The sequence below is a fragment of the Larus michahellis genome, chromosome 9 (genome assembly GCF_964199755.1).
Source record: "Larus michahellis chromosome 9, bLarMic1.1, whole genome shotgun sequence".
NCBI classification, from domain to species: Eukaryota; Metazoa; Chordata; class Aves; order Charadriiformes; family Laridae; genus Larus; species Larus michahellis.
The window spans coordinates 402,254-423,261 of record NC_133904.1 but is presented as its reverse complement, the minus strand read 5'-3'; the positions used below and the strand labels follow the sequence as shown (position 1 = coordinate 423,261).

The 21,008-nt window shown below is 65.7% G+C and overlaps 3 protein-coding genes across 8 annotated transcripts; 1 reads left to right on the top strand and 2 right to left on the bottom strand.

Annotated features, from left to right (window-relative positions):
* The first annotated feature begins 1 nt into the window (after position 1).
* On the top strand, positions 2–7,657 carry PRC1 (protein regulator of cytokinesis 1). 2 transcript variants are annotated; one of them, XM_074601797.1, is made up of 14 exons: positions 2–130; positions 402–534; positions 874–996; positions 1,343–1,576; positions 1,659–1,829; positions 2,103–2,252; positions 2,689–2,836; positions 3,051–3,187; positions 3,470–3,565; positions 3,708–3,854; positions 4,273–4,383; positions 4,693–4,803; positions 5,278–5,463; positions 6,591–7,657. In XM_074601797.1, the coding sequence occupies exons 1-14, from the start codon at positions 120–122 to the stop codon at positions 6,663–6,665; spliced, it is 1,833 nt and encodes a 610-aa protein (XP_074457898.1). In that variant the 5' UTR covers positions 2–119; the 3' UTR covers positions 6,666–7,657. The 2 variants fall into 2 exon arrangements, with proteins under 2 accessions (XP_074457898.1, XP_074457900.1); XM_074601799.1 differs by having other exon boundaries at positions 4,273–4,374; positions 6,591–6,798.
* On the bottom strand, positions 7,579–12,881 carry RCCD1 (RCC1 domain containing 1). Of its 5 annotated transcripts, none has more exons than XM_074601792.1 (7): positions 12,711–12,881; positions 11,415–11,772; positions 9,258–9,379; positions 8,932–9,036; positions 8,679–8,831; positions 8,506–8,535; positions 7,579–8,393 (listed from the first exon to the last, which is right to left on the bottom strand). In XM_074601792.1, exons 1-7 carry the CDS (start codon positions 12,865–12,867, stop codon positions 7,579–7,581), a joined length of 1,740 nt encoding a protein of 579 aa, XP_074457893.1. In that variant the 5' UTR covers positions 12,868–12,881. The 5 variants fall into 5 exon arrangements, with proteins under 5 accessions (XP_074457893.1, XP_074457891.1, XP_074457892.1 ...); XM_074601794.1 differs by having other exon boundaries at positions 7,819–8,244; XM_074601790.1 differs by lacking the exon at positions 12,711–12,881 and having other exon boundaries at positions 11,415–12,683.
* A 204-nt stretch (positions 12,882–13,085) lies between these two features.
* On the bottom strand, positions 13,086–20,886 carry UNC45A (unc-45 myosin chaperone A). Its single transcript, XM_074601445.1, has 20 exons — positions 20,806–20,886; positions 20,325–20,483; positions 19,598–19,634; positions 19,317–19,492; positions 19,117–19,209; positions 18,685–18,852; positions 17,721–17,889; positions 17,301–17,471; positions 16,999–17,170; positions 16,469–16,769; positions 16,213–16,307; positions 15,987–16,128; positions 15,668–15,808; positions 15,322–15,449; positions 15,078–15,144; positions 14,803–14,916; positions 14,351–14,466; positions 14,119–14,236; positions 13,861–14,016; positions 13,086–13,631 (listed from the first exon to the last, which is right to left on the bottom strand). Exons 1-20 carry the CDS (start codon positions 20,815–20,817, stop codon positions 13,371–13,373), a joined length of 2,796 nt encoding a protein of 931 aa, XP_074457546.1. The 5' UTR covers positions 20,818–20,886; the 3' UTR covers positions 13,086–13,370.
* Between the last annotated feature and the right edge of the window lie 122 nt (positions 20,887–21,008).

The following is a 21,008-nucleotide window of genomic DNA, read 5'->3' as shown; positions in this document are numbered from 1 at the left end:
GGTGACGCGGTCGCTGGCGGCAGCCAATCAGAGCGTCCGGCAGCGCCTTTTGAATCGGCGGAGCGAGCGGCGGGCGCGGGTCGGTGCACACCGGGGCGGATCGGAGCGGAGCGGCCGCCATGAGGAAGAGGTGCGGACCGGGGCGCGCGGGGGGCCGGGGCCGCGGCGGTGGGGGGCCGGGGCCGCAGATGGCGGACTGGTGGGGACGCGGAAGCCAGGGCGGTGGCCGGCGGGGACCGGGACGGGGTATGAGAGGGCGGCGGGGAGCTGGGAGCCGGGATGGCGCGGAGCAGTGGGGACCGGGACGGGAGGGCGACGGAGAGCCGGGAGCGGGCGGCAGCGTCCCGGGCCCCCGGCCCCGTCCGGCGGCCGCTGATGCCGGCGCGCCCCCATGCCCTCAGTGAGATACTGGCGGCCGAGACCGTGTCGTGCCTGAACCAAGCCATGGCGGTGCTGCAGGACATCTGGGACGAGATCGGCATCCCCGAGAAGCAGCAGCTGGAGCGCACCGAGGCCGTCAAGAAGCACATCGAGGTGAGGGCGGCGGGGGGTACCGGGCCCGCTCGCCACTGGGCCTGCGGCTGCAGCTCGCTCGGAAGCACTCCCGGGCCAGGCTGCGAGTGCGGGGCCAGCCCGGGCTAGTGGCAGCACCTGGGGGCACAACCAGCCCGGGCTAGTGGCAGCACCGGGGGGCACCACCGTGCCTCTGTCCTCACCCCCCACAGCCCAGTCCTGCAGGCCCCCCTGCTGCCCACCCCTTCCCATGGCCCTTTCTCTCCTTGGCCCCACTAATTCTCCGTCCCCGGCCCCACTGGCCCGCCCCCTCTGGCGCTCTCTCCCCACGGGCTGCCTCTAACCTCGCCTGTGCCACAGAGTCTTCTGGACATGATGATCTCCGAGGAGAAGAACCTGAAGGAGTATCTGTTGAACAGCATTGCTGTCTGTCGGAAGGAGCTTGACACCCTCCACAGGGAGCTCCAGCTGGCCCCCTTTGAGGTAAGGTATCGCTTTTCACTCCTGGGATCCTGCTGGCAGCAGTCTTCTGCTGCCTGGCCTCTGCCCGGGTGTCTCGGTGAGGCACAAGCGAGACGCCTGCTCAAAGCCACTCTTTCTGGGGCTCGGTGGAGCAGAAGGCTTTATGGCTTCTTGCTGGTGGGGCACGGGCAGACGTTGGCGAGGGGGGCAGGTGACTTGCAGCGTCTCATTTGGTGCTGCTGCATTTGCACCTTCCTGGGGAACGTCTTGTTCAGAGCTAGGGCTTGCATCCCAGGTCATTGTTTAAGAAGCCTTAAATATGTAAGTTAGGCCTGCGAGAACAGAGCTGATTTCTGGACTCTTCCAGGTGGAGGAACAAGGTACCATTCTGCAGATGGAGAAGGATTTGCGTGCCCGCGTGCAAGTGCTGTTAAAGCAGAAAAGGGACAGGAAGCAGGAGCTGGAAAGTCTGCAAGAACGAGATCGAGACTTGTGCGACATCCTCTGCGCAGCCCCGTTCCGCATTGACAGCAATGCCGTGCCCAGCCTGGAGGACCTGGATCGTTACAGGCGCCACTTGGCCTCCCTGAGCACTGAGAAGGTGGGCAGAGAGGGGGTGAGGATCTCCCCGGGGGCGGCACGCGAGGTGCTCGCTGGTTTCTAATGCCACGTGTCGCCTCCAGGAGCAAAGGCAAGAACAGTTTGTCAGCACCAAGCAGCAAATCATCCTCCTTATGGAGGAGCTGGACCGCAGTCCGGACACAAGCTTTGAGCAGGACGTGGTGTGCAAGGATGATGAAGCCTTCTGTTTGTCCGAGGACAACATCGCTGCCCTCCAGAACCTGCTGCAGCAGGTATGTTGGCACACCCAGGCAGCGCTGCCTGGTGCAACCTGGGGAGCTGTGGAGGCTGTTGGTGGGCCCGGACAGGAGCTGGCACTGCCGTGTGAAGAGCGACTGCTCGGTTCCCAGTAAGGCTGTGCATTAGAACATCCTTGTGGGAGCTTTTGCCAGGAGATCCTGGAAGATGAGCGAGTGGCTCTGCTGGGTGCAGCAGAGCACAGAGCCTCCTCGTGCCCCTCGGGGCCGGGCTGGGCTGGTGCTGACCCTCTGCCCTCCCTCCCATAGCTGGAAGCCCAGCGATCCCAGAACGAAGCTGCGTGCACCGAGCTGCGCTCCAGAATCACTCTGCTTTGGGAAAGGCTGCAGGTTCCTGTGGAGGAGAGGGAGTCTTCTGCGGTGCACATGACTGGATCCAGTACCAAAACCAGGAAAGCTGTAAGGATCCTCCTGTGCCTTTTGGGTGGGGAGACAAGAGCTATGGTCACTTATGTTTAGCATGATCCCAATAATCTTCATTAGCGTGTGCAGGGTGTGAACTTTAATATGCATTTCATGGATAATGAGGCAAAGGTCAACACTGGGCATGGCCTCTCTTTTGGAGAAACAGCTCGTCCTTCACGGGATGAAAAACAGGGCTGTTCTGTTTCTCTAAAACTGGTCTTTCTCTTTCTCACAAGATACAAGCAGGTGTTGGCTTTGTCGGCTCCTTGAGCAGAAGGCCTGGTACTGCGAGTGTTTGGGACACGAAAAGTCTCTTCAGGCCGCTTCGTTTAGGAGAAATTACGAGCGCCCCTTACAGAGATAAATCCTGTTGTGCTCCTTTTCTTCTCATGCTGCCTTATCTGAGTCTGTGCTCTAATCTTGTTGGCAGCTGCAGTTGGAAGTGGACCATCTGGAGGAGCTGAAGCTGCAGAACATGAAATCTGTGATTCAGGCAATCCGGGAAGAGCTGGCTGACTACTGGGACAAGTGCTTCTATGGTCAGAAGCAGAGGGAAGACTTCAGCCCCTATTATGATGGTGGGTGCTGGCTCTTTCTGCTCGCCGACTCCCCTGTGGGAGCTGCAGGCTGCCGAGAAGGGCTGCCCTCAGCTCACAGGGGCCTCCCGAGGTGGGACGTGGGGTGGAGGAGGAGTAGCACAGGATGGGGTTTGCACAAGGGTTTACACAGGGGTTTGCATGAGGGTTCGTGGGGGGTTCAGCGTTGCTGAATGTGCTGTTGTATCCTCTCCAGAGGACTATACGGAGACCCTGCTCGAGCTCCACGATGCTGAGGTGAAGAAGATGAAGAGCCACTATGAAACACACAAAGATCTGTTTGTGGCTGTCCAGAAATGGGAGGAGAACTGGAAGCTGTTCCTGGAGCTGGAGGTATTGTCCGTGCAGGAAGGCGCTCTGCCCGGCCCTGTGGTGGGTCACTGGGCAGCACATGCCTCCGCTCCCACGTGCCGAGCGCTGCTGGGAAAGACCAGGGAGGCACTAGGAAATACGGTGGGTCGGCGGGGTGCTGTTTCTGGAGCACTAGTGTGGTTTGTGACGGGGGGCTGCGCAGCAGGGATGGCTTCCTCCAGGGGCCGTGTCCTGCGGGGCGTAGGCTGGGCTGCGGGACCGGGTGGTGTGTTTGGTTCTCTCCTGACCTCCCTTCGGCCCTAGAGGAAAGCAACTGACCCCAGTCGCTACACCAACCGCGGGGGGAATCTGCTGAAAGAAGAGAAGCAGCGAGCAAAGCTGCTGAAGACGCTTTCCAAGGTAGGTTCGTCCCGGGAGCAGAAGCCGTAGTGCCGGGCAGGCCGTCCTGTTGCTGACTGAGGGGAAGCCCAGCACTTGGAGCCAGCAAGGGCTGTCTCTGGCCGTGGAGCTGCCTCTCCATGTACCCTCATGTCCTCATCAGCTGCAGGAGCAGCTGGAGAGCAGAGTCCAGGCCTGGGAGCAGGAGCAGGAGGGACCTTTCCTGGTGAAGGGACAGCAGTTCATGGAGTTCGTGAGGGAGCAGTGGCAGCTGTACCACCTGGAGAAAGAGAAGGAGAAACAGGAGCGGGTGAGTGCCCAGCTGAGCGTGCCGCCTCCTGGCCCGGAGGAGCCCCCGCTGCGTCGAGCGCCCACCCGCCTGTGGGTGACCGTGCCCCGTACAGGTGCGGAGCTGCCCCAGCGCTGCGGGGGGCTCGCTGTCCTCTCGCTCCCTGCCCGCAAGTGGCTCTGCACGCGGTCGCCTGTCTCTGACAGCGGGACTGGGTCCATTGCTGTCAGCGTCTGTGTGTGTTGAGCCCTGTTCTTGTCCCCTGCTTGGCTCTGGATTCCTGTAAATCTCCGCTGAAATAGCGGCTGCTCGGCCGTGCCGCAGGCTGTCCGCAGGGTATCGCCCGCGGGCGGGAGCCTGCCCTTCCCCTGGCGGCGAGCGGCGGGAGGCTCTGCGCCGCTCCCCTGCTCGCCTTTGTAAGCGCGGATCTCTTGCGCAGCAACTGAAGAAAAGCCGCCAGATTGAGGCAGAGATGATGTACGGAAGCACCCCTCGGACACCCGCCAAGCGTCGGATGCACAGCCCCCACACGCTTGGCAAAGTAAGGAAGGTAAACTGTCTGTGCGAAGCAGCTTAGACGTGCTGGGAGCTGAGCGCTGCCCTTAGATTAGAGCCCTGCCTTGGCCGAGGCAGGTGTCGGTCCCGCGGGGAGGGCTCGGGGGGCTGCGGCAGCGTAGTGGAAGCAGGGCAGGGCCCAGGCCAGGGGCACCTCTCTCCTCCCTGGGGACAACCGGCCTCTCGCACCGTGGTGCTCTGGAGGCAGAAGGCTCTGCGCAGCCGGGGCCTCCGCCTTGGTTTCCCTGGCGCGGGGCAGCCGCTGGTTCCTCCCGTGATGTGCGTGCTCTGCTTTTCCCCTCAGCTCAATGGCACTTCCATCTCCAGCGTCACACCCAATGCCACCGTTCGTTCAGTTTTTGGGGGAACCACCTACCACTCGCCAACGTTTTGTTTCCCACCTTCCCGAGGGAAGGTAAGGAGCTTTCCAGGGCCTCCCTGCCCAGCAGGGTGGGCTGGGGAAGAGATGGGTGAGCTGGGACGGCACAGCTCCAACCGCTCTCTCGCTGTGCTTCCCTGCCTCCCCTGCCAAGCTCCTGGGGCGCAAAAGCCTCTGTTAGTCTGTAGCCTGCTGTGCTGGGCTGCCGTGATCCTGGCAGGATATTTCTGGGACCTGAGGGGGGAGGAGGAGGGTAGTAACAGCATTCGGGAAATCTTCCAGCCCATATTTCTAGCGTAACTGTTCCTCTGTGCTGAGCCTGCAGCTTGGGGGACCTTCAAAACGCGGGTGTGGTGCTGTACGTTTCCAGGATCAGAATTCGGCCCTAGACCCCGGAGGGCTCCTGGAGCTTGAAACTCTCCTGGCTCCGCAGAGGGACAGGCGCCACAGCTCTCCTAGCTCTGTCTACTTGATTCTTGTGTCCCATCTAACTGTCACTTCTTCCCATAGTTTGGCCAGGCTCGGACTCCCAACTGCATGGCTGCGAAGCCGCCCCGTCCCAGGCACAGGGAGCAGAACAAGGAGAACATGTCCCAGCCCAACGGAGCCAACGTGGGCGGTGGATGCACCCCCACAACTCCTGGCCGGCATAACCGCAGCATTATTTCTGTTGCCAGCACCTATTCCGAGTTTGAGGTAACTCACCCCCCCTCACTGGGCAGCACAGGGGGCTCCCCCCTGCCAGAGCACCCCAAGGGGCTCGGCTCCGCACCGCCCTCCCCCTGTCCCTGCGACCAGCGGCTCTTCCTGCCCGTGCCCGCGGCAGCAGATCTCTTGGCTCTATGGCAAGAACTTAAAATTGAGGTCTGGGGGCTGAGGCCAAGCACTGCTCGTGTCACACAAAGGCCCTGAGCAGCTCCGTGGGGAGGGCAACGCACAGGAGAAACCCTGGTGTGGGGGACACCTCCCAGCCCCAGGCAGGGGCAAAGCCCGCTGTGGCCCTGCAGCAGCCCCCCGGCAGTGACGCAGCCCCTCTCCCGCCGTGGGTCTGTCTCCAGCTGCTTGAGCAAAGTCTCCCCCTGCCCCCGAGGCCCGAGTCTGTTGATGCAGCGTGTCCTGGGGGTGGGGGTGGTTCCCAGCCTTTCCAGGGGCTGTGGCCTGGGCAGCTGGCAGCAGCAGCAGCGCTCTATCCCTGTCCTAACCCCTGCAGTGGGACAGGGCCGGGGGGGTGTCTCCTGCCCCGCCCCCCAGGCAGGGGAAGCCTTTTTCTGCTGCTTGCGGGGGCTCATCAGGCACACGCTCCTGTGGGATGCTGCTTGCTGTCCCCCCGAGCTGAGCCTCCAAAGGGACCCCGGCATCTGCCCCTCCTTTTGGGCTGGTCTCTGCAGTGGGGCTGGGGGGTGCCCCGACTGCTGACGGGGGGTGCTTTCTGCCAATGGATGGGGCTTTGCCAGCGCTGGCTCGACGGAGGTCTTTCACTGGCCTCTGCCCTTCCATTAGGATGGGCTGAGCCCAAGTTTAACATCTTCTGCCACTAGAAAGCCACGAGCGTCCCTTCCGTGTGTTTGGGCAACACCTACTCCTGCCTCTGGGAAGCTGAGGGGCTCGGAGTTCTTTCTCAGCTGCTCAATGCTCACGCTTTCGTGCTCTCTTCTGAAGCAAGCCGGGGTTGGGAGCCCAAAGAAGCAAGTAGGACCAGCCTGGTTGCCCTCTTTGGTGTCCTGGAGCCGTTCCTGCTTTCCTAGAGAGTCACGGAGCAGCAGCTCTCTCCCTGCTGCCCCCTCTCTCACCTCATCCCCGTCTCCCGCTTCTTGTTTCCGCAGCGTAAATTTTCAAAGGCGTCCAACTCTGACGGCTCCTGTGTCCTGAACTCCACCACCACCAATGCCTTCTGCTGAGCTCCCGCCTGCCGCTCCAGCTGCTCGTAGTGGTAGTGAGTCCCCGCTCCGGCAGAGCACGGCGCACCCCTGCCCCAGGAGCCCCGTGCTGCGGGGTTAACCTCTCCTGGCTCCCAGGTGTTTCTCGGGCCAGCCTGGCTCTGCGGGGCAGGGGCTCCCTGCCTGTCAGGGCAGGGCCTGCACGGGACGTTTTTTTTTTTTTGGAAAAAAATATATACTGCTTTTACTGGGGGAATTATTGAAAATGTTTTTAATAAAAGATTTGAGTAGGCGGTCGTGTTAGGGTAGCGCAGGGGTGGGCGCTGGCTTCTGCTGCAGCCCGTCTGGCTGGGGCGAGCGTTGGTGCTTGGCTGCGGGGACTCGGCCTTGCTGGGCATCCTCGGGGACAGACAGGACTATTTCAGAGAGCTGGCCTCAGTGCCTTTTGTCACAGGCTCTTTTTCCCCTCCATGTTTCTGTAGCTGTTGTCCATCAGCATCTTCCTTTTTCAACATCAAAGCATGCTTACTCCAGTAAGGGCTGCCTCTCCCCTACAGGCTTAGCTTTTTTTCCTTACCTGGGAGGCTGGGGGGGGTCCCTGGGGGTGAGCAGCAGCCTGGGAGGAGCAGCGAACCTGACCGGGCATCCTCCTGCAGCCCTGCTGGCCCCGCCACCCCCCTGCCCCATCCCTGAGCCGGGGAGGGCAGAGCCTGCGCTGGGGAGAGCCCGAGCACGCGTTACACCTTCCCTGCCATGGTGAAGGGGGCAACTTGTCCCCCTGCCCGCCGCCCTCCCCCTGCTTCAGCTGCGGGAGACAGCCCTGGGCACGCGCGGGGGCCTGTTTGCACTTTCACTAACAAACCTCTGTGTGTATGTGTCTGTCCCTGATTATGTCTAATTTGCACCTTGTTATCACTACAGCCCCCACTCGCTGTTATTTATTCTCCAGGTTCTGTCCCCTTGTTTTATGACTTTCTATACTGTTCATGGGCATAATAAATATACGTGTCCGCAGCCGCTGCTGTTGGTGTGTGCGTGGGGTGACCTGGTGGGGCAGGGGAGCGGCGGAGGGTCGGGAATGGCTCTGGAGGGGCTGGCAGAGGGTCAGATGGGGCTCCAGAGGGGCCGGGAAACATCCTTTGTACGCAGCACAAAGCACCACCACAGCCCTTATGGAAAAGCAGATGTAATAAATACGTTCAGCCCATCCCTCGGTTGTCCTTAGCACTTGCGTAGCTGCAGCCCGGGCAGGGTCAGGCACCAGCCCAGCTCCAGGGGCTGAGTTCAGTTCACCGTGGGCTAAACCCGGCTGATCCTGGCCTGAGGGGCCCCCGGCGCCATCCCTGGGGACAGAGCCGGGCCGGGGCCGGTCCCACCAGCAGACATGCAGGAGCAGAGCTCGCCCGTGTCTTCCTCGCCACAAGCAGCCGTGGGGTGGGGGGGGGACTTTGGGCCCCTCATGGCTCCAGCACATGGACGTAGGTGGTCCAGGGCCCGCACACCACTTCCTCCGCCTGCAAGCCCTCGGCCACCAGGTAGTCGACGCGGCGCGGCTGGTCCGAGCTGCTGTTGTCCCCGTGTCCCAGCTGCCCGTATTTGCCTGCGGACACCACAGTCGTGCCACGGTGTGGCCTCGGCCCTCGCGGGGCGATGGCTCCCCAGGCCTTTGGGGACCAGGGAGGAAATGTGAGAGCACCCCGGTACGAACGGCTGCGGCTGGGAACCCGCGGAAGAGCTCTGCTATGAAACCTCACAGCGATAAAATAAATCATTATACAAGTAATAGCAGCCAAGGGTAAGGCAGCGGCAAACAAAAGCTGGTCCTGGGGGGTGTCCATCCCAGAGCAAAGGCACCACTTACCCCAGCCCCAGGTGTAGAGCTCCCCGCCTCCTGCAAAGGGGACAGACGGCCCCCGTCAGCCAGCGCCGGGGGCTGCTGGCTCCCGGGGAGCCCCGGCCCCCCTCAGCCACCCCATGCGTCACCAAGGGCCGCAGTGCCACCCGCCGCCCCGCTGGCAAGAGCCGGGCACTCACGTGTGACGACGGCCGTGTGCCGGGACCCGCAGCTGACCTCGGTGACCTCCAGGTCCTGCGGCAGATCCAGCAACGCCGGGAACGCCTGGATGGAAATGAACGCGGTGCCCTCGGCAGCCGGCTGCTCCTGACGGGGCGTCAGCATGGTGTCCCCTGGGGACGAGCCCACCCTCAGCTCCCGGCAGTGACCGGGCCCCGCTGAGAGCTGCTGGCACCGCCTGCATCCGCAGGGCCCGACGGGCAGCATCCTCACCTGCACCCGCGTCCCCGTCCTGCACCCGCTCTTCTGCCAGCGCCTTGGAGGGCAGAGCCAGCTGCCCCGACTCATTCCAGCCCCACACATAGAGGTCTCCGGCCTCTGCGGGACGGGGAGCATCGGGGGCGGGCCCCGGAGCAGAGCTCAGCCCTGCACCGTGCCGTGGCGGCGGCTGCGTGCTCCGGGGGCACCAGCACTGACCGTGTGTGGCACAGCACCGGGCCCTGGGCTGCCCCGGCACCAGGGGCATGGGACAGCCCCAGCACGGGGACGGGTCCTGCCGCCGTCCGCCCCGACCACCCGCACCCAGCATGGCCCCTCACCACTGACGCTGGCCGAATGCCACCCGCCAGCCGCCACTGCCTGCATCGGCACGCCCGCCAACGCCTCCACCAGCCGCGGCTGCAGCTCCGACTCCAGCGTCCCGTGGCCGAGCTGCCCATGCCTGTGGGGAGACACACGGACAGACATCCATCCGTCCATCATCTCCTGCACCCCATTGCCCTCCAGCCCTCGTCCAAGCCCCTCCTGCCCGAGTCGCTGCCGTGTCCCAAAGGCCGGGGGTGCAGCGGGGGGGGGCCCAAGCCTGAAAGTGAAACCAGGGGATCCCACCGGGGGCAAGCTGGGCTTGTGTGTGGGGTGGTGGCACCAGCCGACACAAGGAGCATTTCATGCGGCAGGCACACAAGACAGGTAGGGCCATGGGCCCCGGACCCACAAGCTGAGGTGTGAGAAAACCCTCCCCGCGTGGGCAAGCCAATGATTCAGGCAGAGGTGGGGTTTTGTTTTTTTCCCCCCACTCTATTTTGTTCGTCTTCAACAGCAGAGCAGGAATCTCAGGCATGGTCGATAAGGTGCCCCAAGTCCTCCCAGGCCTGCTTTATCTCAGTGCAGGCGTTCTACTTGTCGAGCACATAAGACTAAACAACAGTGTGATGTATGAGTTTTCCAGCACCGCGCACGCGAGTCCCTTGTGCGTGTTTACCGTCCTCCTCACTGATCTGCCATCGCTTTCCCACAGTGCTGCAGCCACTGACCTTTATCATCCTGCACCATAGTGCTGGGTACAACAGGGGCAGTGCAGGGGGCCAGACCCGGCGGGGGTGGGGTGGGGGGGGGTGTTACTTGTCTGGTTACCCTAAAACCTGCAGCAGCTTCACCCAGAAGGGACTTGCAGGGACCCCAGTGGTCACCCAGAGAGACCTGAGTGTCCTCAGAGGCTGCCCTGGCAGGGCCACAAGCCAGAAGAACCCACAGGAGCTGCAGCCCCACCACCGACAGAGGAGAGGGGGCTGCCTGGGGGCCCATGGGCCAGTGAGGGTGGGAGGGGTGCGTGGGGACCGGGGGGGCTTGGCAGGGCCAGCACACCCCAGAAGCAGTGACCCAGGCTGCCTGCACTGGGGGGGTGGGGGGGACGTGCTGGCACTCAGAGGGACCGGCCATGGGCGCAGGGGGACACACTGTGCAGTGGGGGGGGGGGCAGGGGGGGAAGAGGCAGGCAGCTGGGGGAGGTGCGGTGGGTGGGGGGGGTATGTCTGGGAGCACCCTCCAGCAAGAGCACACCCATCAGCAATGATGGAGGAGCCTGAGATTGCTTAGTGACAGTGTGAGACGTGTCAAATTTGGGTACAAGTAGCAAAACCGGGCCCAACAGGGCAGAGTATCGGGGATGACCCACCGGCCCCCCATCGCACCGCTGGGCTGAAGAGGTGGTATGGGGGAGCCGAGCCAAGATAGACTCGCACCCTGACGCCAAGTGATGCAGGAGGGTAAGGAGGGATGGGCCTGCACCCCAACACCCCTGGCCCTGCCGCACCCCCCAGCCCCGGCCCTGAGCCCCTCTGCGCCCCCCAGCCCCCCGTCCCTGGCACCAGGCAGCGTGGCAAGGTAAGGAGGGACAGACTTGCGCTCTAACACCAGGCGGTGCAGGAGGGAAAGGAGAAAGGGCTGTAACAACAGTTGTATGTAATCAACATCGCTTAAGAGTTATTAATTGTAGCTCAATAATTACAGCATGAAGACTAACAGGATCATGAAGCGATGAGCGGTGTGTTCACTAGTCAATTAGTTTACTGATTGGGTAATTGCTTCATTACGTTATTTTACTGTGTTGACTAATCAGCACTACAGAGACTTGAACCTTGAGCCTGCAAGCTAATGCGGGGGGGGGGACTCAGCCCCTGAGGTGACCCCCAACATCCTCTCATCTGCATCCCCCGCATCCCCTCCCGTATCCCCCCATCCTCCCCAGCGTCCTTTTTGCCCCCCCACAACGTTCTCTCTTCGTCCCCTCCCCGCATCCCCTCGGCCCCGCCTGCCGCAGCCTTCCCTCCCGACCGCCCCCCGACCCCGCTGCCCCCCTCCTCCCGCTCCCCCCCGCGTCCCCGTCATACCCCCCGCACCGCTCCCGTCCCCACCCCGTCCCTGGCGCCCTTCCCGCGGTGGGTACCCTGTGTCCGCGCCCCCCGCCCCGCGCTCACCTGCCGCCGCCCCACGCGTGGACCTGCCCGGCGTCGCCCAGCGCCAGGGCGTGTTCGTGGCCCAGGGCGAGCCGGCGGGCGCGCACCCCCGCGGGCAGCGGGGCGAAGAAGGGCGGCCGCGGGGTGGCGAAGCCGCCGCCGGGCAGCAGCGGCAGCGGCGGGGGGCGGCGGGGTTCCGGCGGCAGGGCCCGGCTCCAGGCGGGCTCCCCCCGCAGCTCGCCCCGCAGCGCCGCCGCCCGCCGCCAGGCGCGCGCCCCCGCCGGGCCCCGCAGCACCAGGTGCGTCTCGGAGGGCAGCGCCTCGGCCCAGCCCCGCAGCCGCCGCCGCAGCCCCGCGCTCCGCAGCTCCAGCCCCGCGCCTGCCGCAGCCGCGCCGTCAGCGCCCGGGCGCGGGGCGGGGAGGGGGGGACCGGTAATGGGGGGGGACGGACGGGGACTTCCCGGGGAGACCGGCACTGGGGGGACACGGGGACATCCCGAGGGTCGGGGAGGGGAGACCGGCACGGGACGGGGGGGAGCGGGCGGAGAAGGGGACATCCCGGGGGGACGGGCACCGGAGGGACACGGGGACATCCCAGGGCGATGGGGACAGGGAGGGGGGGACCGGCACTGGAGGGGACACAGGGACTTCCCGGGGAGACCGACACTAGGGGGACACCGGGACATCCCGAGGGGCGGGGAGGGGGGGACCGGTAATGGGGGGGGACGGACGGGGACGTCCCGGGGAGACCGGCACTGGGGGGACACGGGGACATCCCAGGGCGATGGGGACAGGGGGGGGGGACCGGCACTGGAGGGGACACAGGGACTTCCCGGGGAGACCGACACTAGGGGGACACTGGGACATCCCGGGGGCACCGGCACTGCGGGGGGACGACGCGACATCCCGGAGGGACGGGGACTTCCCAGGGGGACCGGCGCGGGGAGGAGCGGGGGGAACATCCCGGGGGGACTGGCACCGCCGAGGAGGGGGGAGCACCTCAGGGGACGCGGACATCCGGGGGGGACCGTCACCGCTGGGGGGCGGGGGGGCGCATCCCGGGGACACGCGGCAGCACCGGCATCGCGGGGACCCCCGCACACACACACGTGTCCCGTGGGGACCAGCACCGCCGGGCGGGAGGGGGAAGGCGGGGACATCCCGGGGGAACCGGGGCTGCGGGAGACTGGGGGGCTCCATCCCGGGGGTCCGGCGTCAGGGGACGGGGCGGACCGGGACGGCGGGGGATGAAGCGGGGAACGGGGCCCCGCCGCGCCGGGGCAGCGCGGGGGAACCGGGCACCCGGCGGGCGCTCACCGGTCTCCACCACCAGGTAGCTCCAGGCGGGCCACAGGCGGCGGATCCCCTCGGGGCCCGACTCCAGCCGCCGCGGCCCCGGGCCCGGGCCCGGCTCCCCCGCCGCCTCCTCCGTGCTGAAGCCGAAGACGAGCCAGGCGCGGCGCGGAGCCGCCATGGCGGGGCGGGCGGGACCTGGGCCGGGCGGGCGGGGCCAGCACCGGGCGGGCGGAGCCAGCACCGGGCGGGCGGGGCCTGGGCCGGGCGGGCGGGGCCTGGGCCGGGCGGGCGGGGCCGGGACCGGGCGGGCGGGGCCGGGACCGGGCGGGCGGGGCCGGGACCGGGCGGGCGGGGCCGGGACCGGGCGGCGGAGGGAGGGACAGACAGAGGCCGGGCCGTGGTCCAAGAGCAGCTTTAGTGCGGTGACACCGGGCGGGCCCCCCCGCCATACCGGGCCCAGCGGCGCAGGGCCCCGGGCCGGCCCCCCCGGTTAAGGCAGACGGTGGTGGTGGCAGCGGCGAGCCCCATCCTCCCCCCGGCCCCGGGGCGGCAGCCGTGTCCCCGGGGCAGCAGCGTGCCAGCGCCCCTGGGCAGCCGTGTCCCTGTGTCCCCGGCCGGGGACGGCGGTGCCGGAGCAGCAGTGAAACCAGCCCACGCAGCGTGCTCGGCCCCGGCCGGCCCTCACTCCTGGCCGGGGTTAGGCTTGATGAGGCCGTAAGCCACCGCCTGCGCCAGGCTATCCTTGGCCGCCTGGGCCACGCGCGGCTTGTCCTTGTCCTTGGCCAGCACCGAGAGGATCTCCAGCATCTCGCTAGCCATGAGCTGCTCAGCCACCTCCCGCTCGGCCGCCATCATGTTCATCACCACCACGGCCCCGCGGTGCTGCAGCTCCACGCTGGGGCTCAGCAGCAGGGCCTGCAGGATCTCCAGCCAGTGCACCGTCTGCGGGGGAACGGGGCCACCCTCAGCACTGCCCCCTACGAGAGGGGGGCCAGCTCCCCACCACCCTGATGGCCCCCAAGACCCTCAGCCCTGGCTCAGAGTCAGGCTGAGGCCAGCACGGGTTGCTCCGTCGCCCAGGGCCAGTGCTGGGACACAGGAGAGGTTATATGGGACCCTGGGTGCTGTCCCAGGCATGCCAGGTGCCCCAACCCCACCGCTGTGTACTCACCACCTGGGGGATGCGCTTGCAGATGGGGGGGTGCAGGGCAGTCAGCATGGCCAGGGTCCCCGAGGCTGCCCGCCGCAGCTTCTCATCCTCCTCCCCGCTGTACAGGACCATCAGCTTCAGCCGGTCACTGCCCTCGGCCAGGAACAGCTCCTGCACCTGCATAGGAGGAGGAGGAGGAGGAGGAGGAGAAGGGGGCAGTGGGGGTACGGGGGCCAGCAGCCCCGGCAGAGGCCCGGCCCACCCCGGCCTGGTCCTCACCTCCTTGCTCATGGCCATGTTGCACATGCACTCCGTGGCAGCCAGCCGGATCAGCTCGTGCTCCTCAAACATGTACCCCTCGATCATGGGCACAGCCTTCTCCTTCAGGATCTTCTGCCTGCGGCGGGGCGTGCGTGAGCACTCCCTGCCCAGGCCAGCACACCTCCGGCACAGACAGGGACACACAGGCCCCCTCTCCCCTCCCGCCCAGTCCAGCTCCGCTGGCCCCTACCGCAGCCTCTCGCTGATGCCAGCCAGGTTGGTTAACGCCATCAGCCCCTCGAAGTTCTCCAGGCCTGAGCGCTGAAGGTGCAGAAGGCTTACCAGGGGTCGGACCACCTCGTAGATCTGCGCAGAGAGCAGGGCAGGGCTCAAGCCCTGAGCGAGGGGCAAGGACTCTGCACCCTGTGGAGCAGGGGGTGCAGGGAGCCCCGAGCCCAGCCCAAAGGCAGAGCGGCTCCTGTGGCCAGGTCTAGGCCATGGGGCCCTTGTGGGGAACACCAGGGGTCTTGCCACCTCCCGCTCCCCAGGGAAGGGCATACTCGTGCCAGCAGTTCCTGCGGTGCGGAGGGGGGACGTCTGTGTCCACTGCTGCTCCCACGTAAGCCCCTGCGCAGCCCCGACTGCCCCCACAGGGCCCCTGCTTGGCAGAGCCCTCCCCCAGCCCACAGCAGCGACACTCACCCGCTCTCCAGGGAACGCCATCTCCGGGTTGGAGGTGATGGTGATCTTGGCCAGGGCCTGAGCTGCCTTGGTCTGCCCCACCTCGGTGCCCTCCAGGGACAGCGGGATGAGAGCCTGCAGGCGCAGACACAGCAGCCAGTCCTGCAGCCAGCTCGGAGGAGCCCCAGCTTCCCCGTATCTCCTGAACGAGGGAGCCAGTGCCATCCCCCGCCAGACCACAGCCCTCCCCAGAGCCCCACTGTGTGGCGCAGGCACAGTGGGTCCTGTCCCCTCACCTTGCCTCCTCCTTGTGCGACCACACCGCCCCGGTCCTCCGCCTCCTCCACCAGCGCCAGGAACACTCTAGGGACAAAGTGAGAGCACCTGGAGCACCCAGACACCCACAGCATGCCCAGGCTGCACGGGACTCCCGGACATCCCCTTTCTTCTCCTGGGAGCTTGCACTCACCACAGGCACCAGCAGGACACCGGGAGCCTCAGAACGCAGCCCTCTCCCTGCCACCCCCCGCACGCCCGTACCTGGAGATCAGCTCCCGGCAGGAGTTGGTGAGCGCCGGGTTCTCGCTCTTCACCATGCAGGCCAGAGCAGACACCACACCAGCCGCCAGCAGCTTCCGCACCCGGCGCTTCACGAAGTCCGGCTTGTCCTGTCCCAGAGGCAGGGTCACCGCTCAGCTCGGTGGCACTAGTTTGCCACCTGCCGCCACGCGCTGTGAAGTCTCCCACCTCACCCCTGAAGGCCCCAGGACACCCTGTCCCCACTCAGGACCCCTGGCTCTGTCCCCAAACCATGACACGCACCCACACGCTCTCCTCTGGAGCCAGGGCTCCCAGCAGCTCCCGAGAAGGGCCGTGCCCTGCTCACCTTGGGGTGCTGCTCCGGAATGTGCTGCTTGGCGTACTTGGCCAGCTCCAGCATCTGGGGGTCTGGCTCCTCATGGTCATAGCTGTTGGTGCAGTTCACTAGCGTGGAGGCGACGGCGTAGAGCACGCTCCTGTCCTCCGACTGCAGCGATAATGGGGCACCCATCACACCCCCGATGGGGAGAACAGGCCAGAGCTCGAGCCCACCCAGCACCACTGGGCCCTTCCACACACCCCAGCCCCACAACCCCCTCCGCCACGTTTCCCCAGTGCCAGGGTGCCCACCAGCCTGGGTCCCTGCCGCAGCGCTCAGCACGCACCTTGGCCAGGTGGAACATGGCCTGCATCGCTGCCTTGTCCTCCACGAACTCCTCCTTGACATCCGCGTCGAAGGTGAGGTAGGCCAGGCCCTCCACCGCCCAGCGCCGCGTGCCCGCATCGATCATCTCATTGCAGAGCCACCTGTCAGAGGGGCCCGGTGAGCTCTGGCCGCGGGGCACCCTGCCCAGCCCCAGCCCCCCCTCCCACACACCCCGCAGCACTCACTTGCGGCACTGCTTGGCCAATTTCATCGTGGAGCCCTCGGCAAACTGCTTCATGCTGAAGTCCGTGCCTCCGGCGGATCCCAGCTTGCAGAGACCCTGCATCCAGGAGCAGAGCGTCAGAGCCCGGATGGCCACGGTCACCCCAACGCACCTCCAAGAGCCCCCCAGCAGGGAGGGGAGAGCGCTGCGGACCCTGCAGCTACAGTCTGCCCAGCACCACCGCCCCTCCTGTCCCGCTGTGCTCCCACCACACTCACCACCAGCGCCCGGATGCGGATGCTGTCCCTCTCGCTGTGCTTGTAGATCTCCTTGAGCAGGCTGACGCCGTTGGCAGTGATAAAGGAGGCACGTTTGGCCTTGTCGGCAGCGTGGATCAGCGCCTCCACTGCTACCAGCTGGTGGGCCTCAGAGACGGAGGCGCAGAGGGACAGCACGCTGTCCATGATTCCCTCCAGCTCCAGTACTCTGTTCCCAGCATCGGAGGGGCCCTGCAGCAGGCACGACACCGTCTGGATGGCCCGCAGCTTCCCAGCCAGCTCATGCCCTTCGAACCAGCTCCTGCAGGAGAAGACCACCGGGAAGGATAAGGCTGATCCCACCCACCGCCTTCAGCCACACACAGCCCCACCTGCTGAACCCCTGCACGGCAGGTCGCTGGTGGGTCTGTAATCTGCTTCTATCACCAAGAACAAAAAGATGTGGGGATAGGGGGGCTGCCACTTCCCCAGAGGGCTGCTAGCTGTACGGGACTGAATCCGCCTTCTGCCCCAGGGACACCCGCGCTCACCTAACGTAGTCCTCGCACAAGTGGTGGAAGTTCTCCCTCTCAGCATCACATTTCAGGTCATCATAAAGCTTGCTCAGCAGAACGGAGGCGCTCATCCGGCTGTTCTCTGTCACAGGCAGGCTGCCCGGGGTGCCACACACTGTGCTCCCCACCTCCAGGATCTTCTTCAGGCCTAGGAGGACATGGAGGTCAAACACCCACTGAAGAGCAAAAGGGGGTGCACAGGTGGAGCCAAGGTGCGCGCCACCCCAAGGCAGAGGGGCGCGATGCCCCAGCGGGACGCTGCAGGCTGTTCTGCTCACCCTGGTCAATCACCCAGAGGCTCATGCTGTTGTTGGTCTCCTTCGGCGACTTCCTGGGCACCACCTTGATGAGCAGGTTGAGGGCGTTGTCACGGCCATGCGCAGAGGCCCCTTCCAGAGCTAACAGCTCCAGCAGGTGCTTGATCAGCAGTTTCAGGTCCTTGGAGGAATCTTCCAGAAGAGCCAGTGCCCAGCAGTCAGCACCCTGGGCACAGGCCTCACCCCTGCTGTGGTGCGGCTGGCAGGAGACACTGCCATGACCAGGGGTTCCTGCTCCCAGCTCAACCTCGTATTAGCCCTGGACCAGAGCCCCGGCTCTGCAGCAGGGAGCGGTGACAAGGCGGGCAGCGGGAGAAGAACCTCAGCACCCCTCCAAGGTGCGCTCCCCACCCCACGCCAGCCGGGGCAGCAGGCACTCACCCAGCACCACCGCATCCTCCTTGCCACGGAAATCCTTCTGCAGCCCCTCCTTCAGGGAATCAAACATCACGTGCAGAAGATTGCAGGCAGCCAGGGAAACCTGCTCATGCTCCACACCCAGCACCGCCGAGAGACGAGGGGCCCCCAGCTCTGCCAGGATGGCCATGGTCTGCAGGTACAAGTACAGCTGTCTGCTGGAGACTCCAGGGAAGCCTTGGCACATTATCAGGACAGTTCCTTGTCATAGAATCATAGAATGGTTTGGGTTGGGAGGGACCTTAAAGACCATCCAGTTCCAACCCCCCTGCCCTGGGCAGGGACACCTCCCACCAGCCCAGGTTGCTCCAACCCCGTCCAGCCTGGCCTTGAACCCCTCCAGGGATGGGGCAGCCACAGCTTCTCTGGGCAACCTGGGCCAGGGGCTCAGCGCCCTCCCAGCAAAGAACTTCTTCCTGAGATCTCATCTAAATTTCCCCTCTTTTAGTTTAAAACTATTACCCCTCATCCTATTGCTATACTCCCTTATAAAGAGCCCCCCCCATCCTTCCTGTAGCCCCCTTTAGGTACTGGAAGGCTGCTGTAAGGCCTCCGCAGAGCCTTCTCTTCTTCAGGCTGAACAACCCCAACTGTCTCAGCCTGTCTTCATAGGAGAGGTACTCCAGCCCTCAGAGCATCTTCATGGCCCTCCTCTGGACCCATTCGAACAGGTCCGTGTCCTTCTTATATTGCAGATTCCAAAGCTGGACGCAGTACTCCAGGTGGGGTCCCACCAGAGCAGAGTGGAGGGGTAGAATCACCTCCCTCGACCTGCTGGCCACTCTCCTCTGCTCAGCAGAGCTGCAGCCAGATGCAGGCGGAGGTCAGCAGCCCTCCCCTGCCTGGCTCCCTTCGCAGCCTCCTCAACATTGACTTCCCCTGGGCCAGGCCCTGTCATGCAGGAGAGCTGGGCTATGTTGGGACCTACCCGGGAGCGGTGCCCAGAGCACAGCCCCACCAGGGTGCGCAGGGCCGCCAGCATCAGGTCAGCCTTGGCCGTGTCGAGCAGCTGCGTCAGCAGCCGCACACCGTCGCTTTGGAAGATTTTCTCTGCTCCAGCCTCCTCTCGTGCCAGCACAATCAGGTTCTGTGCAGCCTGGGAAAGGAGAGTCGTGTCTGGGTCACCTGCCCACCAGAACACAGCCCATCGTGCACAGGAAACCTCCCTCGTGTGACGCAGCTGGCCAGCCGCAGGCAATCCCCAGTTTGGCACCCCCAATATCCAGGGAGCATGTACTGCTGGCAGGAAGCTTGGCCTTCCCTAGGCAGCACCCTTCATCCCGCAGCGCTGACCTGGGAGTACCATTCCTCTCCTCCCTGCCGTCCAGCCATGTCACCCTCTGCCCCCCTGAGCTCAGACCTTTTGCTTCTTGTCCGCGTCCTTTTCTTCAGGATCCAGCAAGATCTGGAACATCTGTTCCACCTTTGAGTCCGTGCAGGACATGGTCTTCATCTGAGACAGAGCAGGAAGAGCAGCTCAGCCCTCACCCTCTCCCTCAGCCCTCCACACCCACGGAGGGCCACAGCAGCAGCAGCCCCACACGCTGCCTCCCTGCTCACCTTCTCGTGCATGCTGCTCCCCAGGGCACGCAGGGCCTCCTGGAAGGCCTTGTTCTTGGGCTCCAGGCTCACGCACCGCTGCAGGTCACTGACAGCCTGGTCCAGGCGGCCCAGCTTCTGCAGCGCCTGGCTCCGGCGGAACAGCGCCTTCATGTCCCGGCCATCGGCTTCAATGGCTGTGGAGGAGCGGGGGATCTATCACAGAGCCCCTGGACTGCTCCGGACTGCCTGGGCAGGCAGCACATAGAGGCTGGTCCCCTGCCAGCCACCACTGACAGTACCTTTAGATGCATCAGCCTCCGCCTTGGCATAGTCCTCCTGCAGAGAGAGACAGTCAGTGAGAGACAGTCAGTGAGAGGGAAATGCCTGACATGCTGCCCATGCAGGCCTCGCTCAGCCCAGCCTGCTGTGGGCAGAGGCAGCACCCACCACTTTTAGAAAGAAGAGCAGGGAAAGGACTGCAGGGTTTGAGGATGGGAACAGTGTCACTGAAGTCACCGAGCCAGCCCAGCAGGACATCCCATCCTTCCCAGAACGCAATCCTCATGGGGTCCCCGAGGAGCCCTAAGGGCCCCCTGATACTTTTTGAGTGCTCCCAGTCCACCCGAACACCTGAAGTTCCTTGTATTTTGCCTTGCCTCAGAGATAGTTCCATGGTGGGAGATGAGAGTCCCTGTGACTGCCTGGGGAACTGCCCCAGAGCCTAGGCACAGCCCAGACATGGATGGGAGAGCCCTGCCCAGGCCCTGGCGTCCCCCTAGGGGCACGGGCTAGCACAGGACAGCGGGCAGGGCCAGGAGAAGAGGTGAGCAGAGGAAACACCTGACAGCGTCCTGCCCAGGGACGGACACCACCCTGCCCGGGGACCGAAAGGGCCTCCCAGCGCAGGCGCCGCGGCTGGCGAAGGCGGAGTGGCCGTAGCAGCCGCCAGCAGCACAGCCCCAGCAGGCCGGGGCGGCCGGGCAGGTCGCTGCAGGCGCCGCGGTGACGCACCCTCCCGGCTCTCACCAGCTTCAGGTAGCAGGCGGCCCGGTTGCGGTGCAGCACGGCTCGCTCCGGCCCGGCGTCGCAGAGGCTCAGCGCCCGCGTGTAGGCGGCGAGGGCCGCGGCGTGGTCCCCCGCCTGGAAGAGCGCGTTGCCCCGCTCCCGCAGCTGCCCCGCCGTCACCTGCCGACGGACACCGGCTGGGACAGGCCCGCCGGGGGTGGGCACGGCCCTGGCCCCCGCACGGGCGGCTGCCCCGGGGAGGGGCCCGGGACGGGGCCCCCGGGGCAGAGCCCGGCGACGGGCCCCGGCCACCGGCCCCTCCGGCGCCCTGGGCCCGGCCGCGGCGGCCGCCGCCGCCGCCCCCCTCCCCCGGCCCGGCCGCGGCGGCCGCCGTCCCCGAGCCCCCGGCCCGGCCGCGGCGGCCGCCGTCCCCGAGCCCCCGGCGGCCGCCGTCCCCGCCCCGGCCGGTCCCGTCCCGCCCCGGCCGCCGGGCCCCGCTCACCGCCTCCTCCATCGCGCCTCGCTCGCCCTGCCCGTGACGTCACCGCCGATCGCCCGGGGAACCCGGACGCCGCCGCCCGCGTCACGTGCCGGGGGAGGGGGCGATGGCGGAAGGGGCGGGGCGGGGCGGGGGGAGCCGCCATCACCGCCCCCCGGGGCCGCCCCCGCCCGCCCGCGACCTCGTCGGTGTGTCCCCGCGTGTCC